This window comes from Ananas comosus, linkage group 9, assembly GCF_001540865.1.
Source record: "Ananas comosus cultivar F153 linkage group 9, ASM154086v1, whole genome shotgun sequence".
Lineage (NCBI taxonomy): Eukaryota > Viridiplantae > Streptophyta > Magnoliopsida > Poales > Bromeliaceae > Ananas > Ananas comosus.
Genome location: NC_033629.1, coordinates 13,491,200 through 13,504,152, shown reverse-complemented (window position 1 = coordinate 13,504,152; position 12,953 = coordinate 13,491,200). Strand labels below are relative to the sequence as shown.

Genomic DNA, 12,953 nt, shown 5'->3' with positions numbered 1-12,953 from the left:
TAGGCTACTATGCTATTAATAACACTAAGTCATTGGTGTTACAAAGTTTTTAACCATTGGATTAAGAGATGTGCGGTGAGGATGATGTGGGCCCTCTAGGGTGGAGTGGGTGGTTGGTTGAATAATATGATCTAACGGGTGAAAATGATCAAAAGGATAGATCTAACGGTGGAAAACTTGGTAGCACCAAGCGCTTCGTGCTATTAATAGTATAGTAACCGGACTCTATATATATATATATAATTATAACGGAATATATTAATGTCCAAAAAATATAAAGCATTTATATGTTTGTTAATTAGTTTCTCATTTGCATGCTTCAAAAACAAAGAATTGGTCTAGTTGGATGCAAGAAGGATTTTTTAATTCAATTCTTCGGTCCTTATCTTTTCCGTAAGACTAAATAACTTTTTTTTAAGGAAAAATAGCATACTAATTTTGACAAGACTATTTGATTTGACTAAGAATTGACAATCTCAATTTCGGCATATTTTTTTTTCCCTCTTACATTGTTTTCTCACATCTTTTTTGTCAGATCGATTCTGCATATACTAAAAATTCTTTAACAATCAGTGCAAACAATTATTACAAAAAATTAACAGAATTCTGCATGAATTGTCAAAATCAAATGGATAAATAATATAATTATTTTAATTTTTTAATGTGCAAATGGTGATTTTCGGTTCAAATCATACATAAAAGTGAGAAAAACAGAGAGTATTATAGACCTTTTAAAAAAAAGAAAAAGAAAAAGAAAAAGAAAAAAAAGCTGGTGAGATTAGAGTCTAGCTAAACTTAGGCTTGGGTTAAGGTTTTTTCGGGTTAACGGAGTATAACCTGAACCACAATACGAGTCGGCAAACGAGCTCGAGTCCTTGTCGGTTCGGTTCCGTGGACTTTCCCGATTTTCTGGAGAAATATCCCCTAGACCACGCGCACCACGTCATCCTTGACTCTCAGTTTCACTCCCTTCATCAATTTTGCCCTTGAAATCTCTACCTCTAATTAAGGTAGATGCGTCCATCGGTCCACATTGACGTGGCAGACCAGGGCCATGTAGCGAAACTATCATTTCTTGCGCACCAGGTATAATAATAAACCCTCGCGAGCATATGCTTTTTGTTTGTGCCGTAACTCTCCATTTGCCCCCCATACTCTTCTTCTTCTTCTTCTTCTTCGCCTCAGCGTTTTCCCAGCGACGCATTGTGCGAAGCGTGCGATCGCCTCATATATTTGGCACCTCAAATCCCTAATTGTTTGTGCTCTTTTCGATTAGGCTTTGTTATGCTTCGCGTGGAGGAGAGGGTGTGAGTAGTTCCCNCACCAGGCAAATCATATCGAAAAATCGCGAAATTTATTTTCTAGGTACTTCAAATACTCTAGATCAACTCTAACGGAGCCGATCGTCGATTCGAAAGTCCGAACATCGAAAACAACTTGGAAGCACGGAGAGCTCCGTGCTTCCAGAAGCATACCAGCCCACTCTATATATATATATATATATAGAATTAGGCTGAAATACTATCAATAGCACCAAGCTATTGGTACTAATAATTTTTTAGCCCTTGGATTGAGAAATGTGCGGTTAAGATGATGTGGGCCCCTAGGATTGAGTGAGTGGTTGGTTGAATAGTATAATTTAACAGGTAAAAATAATCAAATAATTAAATCTAACGGTGAAAATCTCGATAGCAACAAGTTCTTGGTGCTATCGATAATATCTCAGCCGGACTCTCTCTCTCTCTCTATATATATATATAGAACTAGACTACTATACTATTAATAACACAAAGTCATTGGTGTTACCAAGTTTTTGGCCATTTGATTAAAAGATGTGCGGGTGAAAATAATCAAAAGGATAGATCTAACGGTGGAAAACTTAGTAACATCAAGCGTTTCGTGCTATTAATAGTATAGTAACCGGACTCTATATATATATATATATATATATATATATATATATTAATTATAATGGAATATATTAATGTCCAAAAAATATAAAGCATTTATATGTTTGTTAATTAGTTTCTCATTTGCATGCTTCAAAAACAAAGAATTGGTCTAGTTGGATGCAAGAAGGATTTTTAATTCAATTCTTCGGTCCTTATCTTTTCCGTAAGACTAAATAACTTTTTTTTAAGGAAAAATAGCATACTAATTTTGACAAGACTACTTGATTTGACTAAGAATTGACAATCTCAATTTCGGCATATTTTTTTTTCCCTCTTACATTGTTTTCTCACACCTTTTTTGTCAGATCGATTCTGCATATACTAAAAATTGTTTAACAATCAGTGCAAACAATTATTACAAAAAATTAACAGAATTCTGCATGAATTGTCAAAATCAAATGGATAAATAATATAATTATTTTAATTTTTTAATGTGCAAATGGTGATTTTCGGTTCAAATCATACATAAAAGTGAGAAAAACAGAGAGTATCATAGACCTTTTAAAAAAAAAGAAAAAGAAAAAAAAGAAAAAGAAAAAGAAGGTGGTGAGATTAGAGTCTAGCTAAACTTAGGCTTGGGTTAAGGTTTTTTCGGGTTAACGGTGTATAACCCGAACCACAATACGAGTCGGCAAACGAGCTCGAGTCCTTGTCGGTTCGGTTCCGTGGACTTTTCCCGATTTTATGGAGAAATATCCCCTAGACCACGCCCACCACGTCACCCTTGACTCTCAGTTTCACTCCCTCCATCAATTTTGCCCTTGCAATCTCTACCTCTAATTAAGGTAGATGCGTCCATCGGTCCACATTGACGTGGCAGACCAGGGCCATGTAGCGAAACTATCATTTCTTGCGCACCAGGTATAATAATAAACCCTCGCGAGCATATGCTTTTTGTTTGTGCCGTAACTCTCCATTTGACCCCCATACTCTTCTTCTTCTTCTTCTTCTTCTTCTTCTTCGCCTCAGCGTTTTCCCAACGACGCATTGTGCGAAGCGTGCGATCGCCCCATATATTTGGCACCTCAAATCCCTAATTGTTTGTGCTCTTTTCGATTAGGCTTTGTTATGCTTCGCGTGGAGGAGAGGGTGTGAGTAGTTCCCGATGCTGCGCCTCTTAACGATCCACGGAAGGTACTTATTTTCTTTTTTCCTTTTTTTTTTTTGCTATTGCGCTTCTATAGTTGGTATGATTTGTCGCGTAGAAGAGGAATTTTCAGCCGTGTTTAGGGTTATATGGTGTGGAAGATGAAATTTGGGTTCGTTCTAAATTTTGAAGCAAAATTTTAAACAACTTCTATGATAATTCTGAGTATTTAGATCGAATTATTGCTATTTTGAGACAATTTAAAGCCATTATTTTCGTTAACTTTGTGCAATTTATGATATTAGGAGTTCATAATTACCATGCAGGTTACTGGCATTTGGAACAAATAAGAGGTCTTCGTACTTCTCCCAATCCAACCACCCGACCAGCGTGTCGGCATCGAGGGCCGATGGCTCGCCTGTCAAAAGTAAAATCCGTTCCTTGTTGTGCAGAATGTTCTCAAACTACAGGATTCCCATTAGAAAGCATAGTTCGTTCGGAGTACCCAGAATTAAGGGCAATTCATACCATAATAACTATTCCCGGGGCTTTTATTCTCTTTCGATGACTAGCTTTTCCGCAACCCGCCATGCCCAATTCGCTTGGAAAAGACTCAGCCTAATCAGTTCTCGTAGTGGTCCGAGTTTCCTGCCACTGAGTCGGGCAGCTTGTGCATTGAGCTTATCCTTCACTAGATTCCACCTTGTCCCTGGAATCCTCGCTTTGGCTTTTGGAAAGGTAGCTTGTTCTCAAAAAGCCCTAGCCGATGGCTTTTATGTACCGGCAAGAGATGGCCTCTACATGAGAGCTGAAGATGGCCAGCTTATTATTTCTTCTATCGTATGTTCGATCATAGACGGCTTATCTTTACTATTTAGAGCTGTTTATTTGGCTATTCTGTTCTTTCCTGCGACAGCGCTGGCCCCATTTGCCAATAGTTTTGGCACTAAATTCAGAAAGAAATGGCTCTGTCTTGTTCATCGTACTCTCGAGATGGCCGGGCCTGCGTTCATTAAATGGGGTCAATGGGCAGCTACAAGGCCGGATCTTTTCCCCAGTGATCTGTGTGTGGAGCTCGCGAAGCTTCATAGTAGAGCCCCTGCTCATAGTTTTGCCTATAGTAAGAAAGCAATTGAAAAGGCATTTGGCCGTAAACTCCATGAAATATTTGAAGATTTCGACGAGGTCCCTGTGGCCTCTGGGAGTATCGCACAAGTACATCGTGCTTCTCTGAGACATCACAAGAAAGAAGCTGTAGATGTTGCCGTAAAAGTTAGGCACCCTGGTGTGGGGGAATCAATTAAGAAGGATTTTTTGATTATTAATCTTGTCGCCAGGGTTTCGAGCTTGATTCCTGGATTGAGTTGGTTAAGATTGGACGAGAGTGTACGCCAATTTGCTGTTTTCATGATGTCCCAAGTTGATCTTTCTAGGGAGGCTGCTCATTTAAGCCGTTTTATCTATAATTTTCGGAGATGGAAGCTTGTTTCTTTCCCTAAGCCATTATATCCTCTTGTGCATCCTTCTGTTCTTGTTGAGACATTTGAGCAAGGAGAAAGTGTTTCTCATTTTATTGATGAAATAGACGGAAGTGATCGCATTAGAAGAGATCTTGCACACATCGGCACCTATGCGCTCCTGAAAATGCTTCTGGTATATGTCTATTGAATTGCATTTTGTCACTAAGTTCCTGTTTGGCTCAGCTGGAGAATTTCCAGGAATGCTGTTTAAGCAGACCTCTTTAAGGAAGCACTAGTGATTCCTTCATGGAAAGTCTACTATGAAGCTTCGCTATATTGCGTGAGCGGAAATTGCAAATCAGAACTACTGTTTGGGTAACTTATTTTAGCTTTTGGTCACAGCAAAAGCTTGAGGGTTTTTATTTGCCAAACCCTTGGCTGCCACTCTTTAGAGTGGAGAAGCTCGCTAGATCAAGCAGGCATTAAATATTATCTTTCATAGTATTAGTTTTTTCTTACGTGGATAAATCTGTTTTAATAAAAGAGAGATTGAAGATCTGAATAATAGTCGTTAGTTGTGAAGGCTCCTTACTTGTGAAGGCTCTGCAGTATTATTACTCTTTTTCTTTTGTAGCTTCTACTTGTTTGAAGTTTTGATTATTAATCCTTGAGCTTCAACTTGTAGAACTATTTAAGCTTTTCTTTTTTTGCTTGTTCTAGGAGGACAATTTCATCCATGCAGATATGCATCCTGGAAACATTCTTGTCCGAGTGCCACAAAGCAACAACCGGAGGAAGAAGCTCTTTAGGAACAGGCCTCACATTATTTTCCTTGATGTGGGTATGACTGCTGAGCTTTCTAAAACTGATCGTGGAAATTTACGGGAGTTTTTCAAAGCTGTTGCTATTCGAGATGGCCGCACTGCTGCAGAATGTACATTAAGACTATCTAAACAACAAAATTGCCCAAACCCAAACGCATTTATTGAGGTGAGTTGCAGGTCTGAATTTGTATTATGACTCGATGTACTCGTGTTAATGAATATGCTTGTCCTTTATCTATGGTTGTGAAATTATTGATTACTGACTATATAGTCAAAACTGTTTATATATTTTGGCATTGCTGTTAGTATACTTAGTGAATTTGCTGCTTAATTGTGGTTATATGGTTGGATTTGTAGCGGTAGATGCTAGTTCGAAATGTCGAGCTTTCAAATTTTCTCGTTGATTCCCTTGTCAAATAAGGGGGGGGGGGAAATCCTTCTAGGAGTCTAACCNGAGAAGAAGGAGTCTAACCTATTGGTCCCCTTGGCATACCCTTTTGCAAATAGCTACTGTTTTTTATTTTAGCACTTATTTTCTGTAATAAATATTCTCCTGCTTATGAGCAGGAGTTAGATAAGACGTTCACGTTCTGGGGAACTCCTGAAGGCGACATCTTTCATCCTGTTGAATGCATGCACCAATTGCTTGAGCAAGTTCGTCGTCATCAAGTTAATGTTGATGGCAATGTTTGCACTGTGCTGGTAACCATTTTGGTTCTTGAGGTAAATATCTTATATTATGTAGTTATACTACTAGTTGAACAATTGTACTAGTTCATGCTAGTTCTTTTCCTGAAACATATTCGCTAAGGCCCTCTTTGAACATTCGAACGAGTTATCCAAGGACTTAGATTTTGTAGTGTGTTTGTTAGAAAGAAGTTTGAATTTTGCTGCTTGGAAGTTCTTAATATCCCTAAACTGGTAGGATAGCATATTTCACCTATGCGGTGATTTTTTATTTCCAGAAAAAGAACTTGGAAGGCCAAATATGGTATCTAATTCTAGATATTTTATCACACTTCTTATTTACCAAATGTACAAGTTTGTTTAGCAAACCAAGAAGATATACCAAATAAGATATTTATACATTCAAATAAGGCCTTAGTAAATCCAATATTCTTATAAAGTTTGCCTTTGAATGCTTTTCCCTTTTGTTGGACTAGTTTGATGCTATACCTTAATAAACCACATTTTCTACTTGTATATATTAGACGATGATTTGCTGTATCTTTTGTAGGGTTGGCAGCGCAAGCTAGATCCAGATTTTGACATAATGCAAACATTGAAGTCTCTATTACTTGATCAAAAAGATGCACGTCCATTCAATTGTGTTTTCTCCTCGTGATTTTGACTTCAAAGTAAGATATGGTGAGTTTGCCAATGCTACATTTCACTGTTGAAATTCATTTTGCATTAGAAATGTGCCTTCTTCTTTGTTTTCCAGACACATGCTCAAATCTTTTGAAGAAGATTTCTGTTAAAATATTGTAATAATAATTTCAGATCATATTTATTTTGTATATTCCTTATAAGAATGACATAAGCTCGTTTTTTTGTTTGAATCAAGGGAGGAAGAAAAAATGGAAGAAGCAAAGATGTCATCAGTTCCTTAGGGTACATTAATGGCGCACCAAAAGGTTGTAGATTTTATTGCATCTAAATGCTGCCTAACAAAATGGTGCTGAAGTCTGAATATTAATGATTTTGAAGTCTCCATCTTTTACCAAGAGAGCAGTAGATTTACTTTAGGTATCATTATTTTTGGTAAAGGAGTGTGCAAAGTAATGTATTTGATGGTTTAGTCATTTAGTCATACATAAATTAGCCACCGGTTAACTGATTCCTTTGGAACTTGATGTTTTCTGAAATTTCATCTATTTAGATTTTAATATAGACTGTAAAACACTCAACACACTGAAGTTTTCGTTTCCCTGCAGAGGAGGTGACTATTGCAGATGCAAATATAAAGACGAGAACACAAGGGAAGTGTGAGGTGTTTGATCTTCTTTGATCTACGCAAAACTTGGGCCTTATATTTCCCTCTCCTATTATCCAACATAATCCATCAGAATTCTTGCAGGATCATCATGTTGTAATGTTGCGTCCTGTCGAGGATCTCAATAATCCTTGTATTGGACTTCGACTTATTATTTTACTTCAAAAGAAAATTGAAATCTACATGTACATCACTCTTTAAAGGGGTTTTATAGAATGAGAGCTGCACAATGCATGAATTTTGAAGGTGAATGTTTGCAAATCCACATGTACATATATGCAACTTTCAGCTCAATTTTTGTTAGTATTTACAGGTGTCGCATAACACTTTCTTACTATGATGCCATGTGACATAGTTGGGCATAAAGTATACGAATTGCCCCCAAGTATTCTGATACCGTGTCCTTGTACTCTTCATTTAAATATTTGAATCTTTAAAGTTACACATATATTGCAATTTACTCCCCCACTGTTATGAATTTTATAAATATAATAATGGCAATTTGACCCCTTATCTTGTGAACTGACTCAATTATGTCTTTACTTTGAGCAAAGTGGTCATTTCACAATGAAAATTGATGAATATGATGATTTTTCATATTGTGTCAAGGAGTGAAGTGCAATACATGTGGAAGATCTGACTGGTGTTGAGCTATAGGGACCGAGCTGCAATATTGGGATATACTAAAAGTAGATTTTACCAAATGTAAGTTGTACAATTTATGGAAAGGAATGGTGGAGGGTTTCAATGTTGTGCACTGCATGCTTTATTTCTCTCCCTCTTTATCTTTGTGAAAGAAAGATGCAACTTATTGTGCTTTTGATTAGTTTGAAAACTGGTGGTTAACTGTTGGTGCCGGATCTCCTTTATTTATTTTTTCCTTGTTTTCCTTCTTATTGTTATCGTATTATTCAATCTCATTCCCAATGATTGGGTTCGTTGCTTTAGTATGATGTATAAAATGATACATATTTCTATTGCCATTTGCTTATACTAATTTGTTTGATCATGTTGTCATAATAGTATTGGATGTGGATGGATACTCTCTTTCTTTTAGGTCTGGCCAAAGAATCAGTATGACCTGGCTAGATCCTTTTATGCTTTAGCTTTTGGGTTTTTCTTTTCTTTATTAAATATGGTAAAAGTATATCCCATTATTCCTGCTTTTAGGACTAACAATATTTCATGTAGCACAGGTGTTTGAGAAGCAAAATGTATATAGCTTTTTCGAGAAATAAAGATTGAAAAACTCTTATTTACTTAGATCATTTCGTATTCTTACTGAGCAGTGTAAGTGTTAATTTAATTCGACTTCGGTGGCTAGAATTGTTTTTTCTATGGATATTTTGCTTTGACTGGTCCAACTATTATCGTAGTAATTTGCACTGAAACATGAAAATTTTGTTCGCTTTGAAATCAGACGGCAGGTATTTACAAGCATTATAATTCATTTAATATTTTCATAGGTTTTTTCCATCCGATTCGAATAGAATTTATTACATGCAATTCATTTAATTTTTCAGCTGTTCAAATTCGAGCTTCTACAGTTCTATCAGTCACGTAGAGTGCCGGAAACTCATCAAATTTTCTGCCCCATGGAAAGCCTAAAAGGTACGCAGATATATACAAATTATTATGCATTTGATTGTTGTTTCGAATGTTAATTAGCAATGGTTGGAAAATATACATTGCTCAAATACACCCATTTTAATTATTGCAGTATCTTTTATTTAAAAAAAAAAAAAAAACTTTTAAACTCTCTTGGCCAATATTTTTTTTTTGAAACTGCACTTTTGGTACATTCTTGTCGTCACTCGCGAACCGTGCGTGAAAGAAGGCTTTCCTATTTCCATCACACACCGAAAGGCTGTCAACAGCCAACTGGAAGGATGGATGGATGGATGGATGGATGGATGGAAACCTCTTGCAGGATCACCCTTCAGTGTAACGGACACATACCACGGTGCTCGCGCTTATAAAGTATATGGGATTTAAAATATCCGTTATATTTAACCGTTACACTCAACGCAAAAGACCGGCAACATGGTATGTGTGATTCGGAAGAGATCTCCTGCTATATATGCATGCCCCCACTAACCCCTTCTTTTTTTTCTTTACCACTGGTAAAAATGCTCGTGATGTTGGACCCTATTATAGTGTCCCCATTCAAATTTAGATGTTCTATGTGAATTTAATTTAACCAACTAGAAAAATGTTAAATGGGAAAGGAAAAGAGGTTGAGGGGTACAGTGGGGAGTACTTTTTAGCAAATCTCTTTTTAACTTTTTTTTTTTTTTTTTTTGGTTTCCCTTCCTCTTTCACAATTTTTTCCTTTTGTTTCAAAAGGCAATCGAACCTTTGGCCTCTCTCACAAGTCACCACCACTTACCACTGCTCATTTATTTAACATATTATTTTAGCAAAGCCCTTCTTTCAAGGATCTTAAGTCGTATCCCGCACCTCCTTTTTCTCATTGCAAAAGTGCTTTCCTGGAAAGCTGTTTAACAGCACTACTAATGGGATTTGAGATGGCTTTTCCCATCTTGATTAGAGCTTTTCCTAGGCTATGATTGTGAGGGTTCTCTTTTGAGTTTATGCACAAAAGATGGGTGGATTCTTGTAGTAGCTTAATTAATTAATTAATCACTAAATAGAGTGTGTACACTGGCACAATATTCTAAGCACTTGTCATTTTGTTTCTTTATTTTTTGTTAAATTGTAAGATGCATGTGATTATTTGTCCTCTAGCTGTAAATTTTTCTCTTCAGTCCCTACCACCTGACCCCAAACTATTTGTCCTTATGCGGCGGGAATAAAACTAGTACCCACCCCACATATATATTACATATTTAAATATAGGGCTAAAAGTGTCCTAACGTGGTTGCTTAGTTTTTGTATGGTTTCCGTTGGATATAATTCTATGTTAATGCATGGAAAAGCCGGCAATTTGCATGTGACGGGTCAAATCATCAAACAATGACCCTTTTTATCTTTGTCTTCCCCAGAGTGAAAAAAGAAATAAATTTTTTTTAAAAAAAAACAAATTAGATTACAAAGTGGGATTGGATTGGGTAAAAATCCAACCCTAAACCCTCAACACACTAGTTCTCGCCCAGTTTGTACACATTATGTTGAGGCTCAAATATCTGTTTCCCATCTAGTTTCAAAAAATGGCCTGAAGAAAATTTACTGAAAAAAAAAAGAAATATTAACAAGGTAAACTCGTGATGATTTAGTTTTTTTTTTCACTTTTAAGTTCAGAAAAAGTTTTTTTTTTTTTTTTTTTTTTTTTTTTTTTTTGGGTTCTTCCTCTACGTTCTAAAATGCTTTTCCCTTTTATTGCTGCTGGGGAAAAGCCCCAGAGTCCACACAAGGCTGGGTGTGGAGTTTGTCCGCAACGTACGATCCCAATCTCTCGGCCCGAGGCTCAAGCATTTCTCTTTTCCATCGTGCACAATGGTGATATTAGAGAATCTGTTGCCCGAACCTGGTGCATCGGTACACCGACCCATTTTTTCCAAGTACTATCGAGTTTCTTTTGTTATTTTCAATATACGTTGCGGGGTTTTGTCCGATCTGCAGTACCACACACTTCGAATGAATGGATGCACCGGGTGCACGGAATAATTTGCGAGGCGGAGCGGGTCGGGTTACCGCTCCAACATCCTTGAAAAGGAGGAGGAGCAGGTGACTCCCCGCTGAAACCCGACCCTCTCTGACATTTTTTTTTTTTTTTTTTTTTTTTTTTTGTTACTATATACTGGAGGAACACCACTACACCAGGCACTACCCCACTCATTCTTGTGAGCTCTGAATAGGTCATCAGTAATGTTTTCTCGGGTTTTGTTATTAAAACAAAAATTATTGTTGGTAAAAATGCTAATGTGTGGTGGTTATCTTAAACTTTGAATTATATATTGGTGATGAGTAAACGATTATGTTTGAAAACCTTATGTTCTGTTTTTCTTTTTGAACTTATTTGTAGGTCCGTGCACACATTCAATTTCCGGCTTTATACCAGGATTCTCAAGACCTAACATCAGAGTGCAAAGGTAAGTTACCAAATGAACTATCTATTAATGATAATTTTTTAAAGTAATAAAAATTAAATTAAGAAATAAAATAATCGTCAGTAAACATTTCCAACAAGTTAATATTTTGAGCATTAGATTGTAACACCTCAACCAAGTATGTCCTCTAAAATTTCCTCAACAGTTACCATCATCATGTGATACAACAGTATATTAGCGGCGGTTGCTTTATTATGAAATATATATATATATATATATATATATATATATATATATATAAACAAAAAATGTAGATAAATTAAAATGGTAAGATGATTTGCTCTAAGTCTAGGTTGTTACGAATGAATCCAAAGCCCAATCTACTCACGTGAACCAGTGCAGCAGCTCCAAAATCGTACCTACACGACTCTCTCTCCTCTCATGGGGAATCTCATCTCAATTCTCATCATTATAAAATGTCTATCTATCACTATGATGATCAGGTTAAAAACTACCCCCAATGTGACCCAAACTGAACAATCACAGCTTATAAAGTCCCTATCCCCCGACCACAATACCTCATCCTCCCACCATTCCTCGAGACCTAAAACCTCTATCCAACTTAATACTATTTGGGAAAACTTCAAAAACCCCCCTGTGGTTTCATATTTTCTCACTTTCCCCCCATGTAATTTAAAATGTATCAATTTGCCCTCCTATAATTTGTTTTTTTCTTTTTCTTATCAATTTTATTATTATTTTTTTCTTAAATCAGTGATAAAGTTAAAATTAAAGGGTATTAAAGTGAATATTTGATAAATCTAGATGGGTATTTAAAATTTTTTATATATAATTTAATAAAATATTAACGAAAAAGCTACTGAAAAGATAAAAACGAAACCATAGGGGGATAATTTGATATATTTTAAACCATAGGGGGGCAAAGTGAGAAACTATGAAACCATAGAGGGGGGTTTTTAAAGTTTTTTCTTATTTTTTTGGAAAAATTTCAATACCTCCGGTGCTTTAACACTTTCTTACTTCAGTATCCCATAGTTTAAAGTGTATCAAGTTAGTATTCTATAGTTTCGCACTTTCTCACTTTAGTACCCTATGATTTTAAGTGTATCAAGTTAATACCCTGTGGTTTCGCACTTTCTTACTTTAGTACCCTATGGTTTAATATATTTCATTAAATTATATACTCCGAAATGAATAATAAAATGAAAAAATTAAAACGATAGGATACTAACTTGATACAAAAATAAAACCACAAAGATACTAAAGTGAGGAAGTGCGAATTAACCACAGTGTACTAATTTGATGCACCTTAAATCATAGGATACTAAAGTGAGAAAGTGTGAAACCACAGAAAATATTTAAAGTTTTTCCTATATATATATATATATATATATATATATATATATATTTGTTTATAATTAAATATTAAATTAAACTAATCGATTTTAGTTAAACATGTACCGAGATTCAGAATCCCAATATCCACCATGCACGCACAAGACTCCTTCAAAAACTTCACCTGCATTTTCCTTCTTTCTTTTCTCCTCTTCCTTCTGTTTTAAGGAGCCCCCCCGGTTTTTCCTGCATTTGTTAAAGTTGAATC

General features: G+C 36.0%; 1 protein-coding gene across 4 annotated transcripts; it reads left to right on the top strand.

The window, feature by feature from the left end:
- Window positions 1,134-7,779, top strand: LOC109715459 (uncharacterized aarF domain-containing protein kinase 2-like). 4 transcript variants are annotated; one of them, XR_002217603.1, is made up of 8 exons: window positions 1,134-1,305; window positions 3,042-3,086; window positions 3,366-4,692; window positions 5,220-5,489; window positions 5,891-6,046; window positions 6,561-6,691; window positions 6,891-6,960; window positions 7,261-7,779. XR_002217603.1 is itself a non-coding variant. In XM_020240466.1 (6 exons), the coding sequence occupies exons 1-5, from the start codon at window positions 3,058-3,060 to the stop codon at window positions 6,666-6,668; spliced, it is 1,890 nt and encodes a 629-aa protein (XP_020096055.1). In that variant the 5' UTR covers window positions 2,849-3,057; the 3' UTR covers window positions 6,669-6,691; window positions 7,261-7,779. The 4 variants fall into 4 exon arrangements, 1 of the variants encoding a protein (XP_020096055.1); XR_002217604.1 differs by lacking the exon at window positions 1,134-1,305 and having other exon boundaries at window positions 2,849-3,086; window positions 7,261-7,316; window positions 7,404-7,779; XR_002217602.1 differs by lacking the exon at window positions 1,134-1,305 and having other exon boundaries at window positions 2,849-3,086.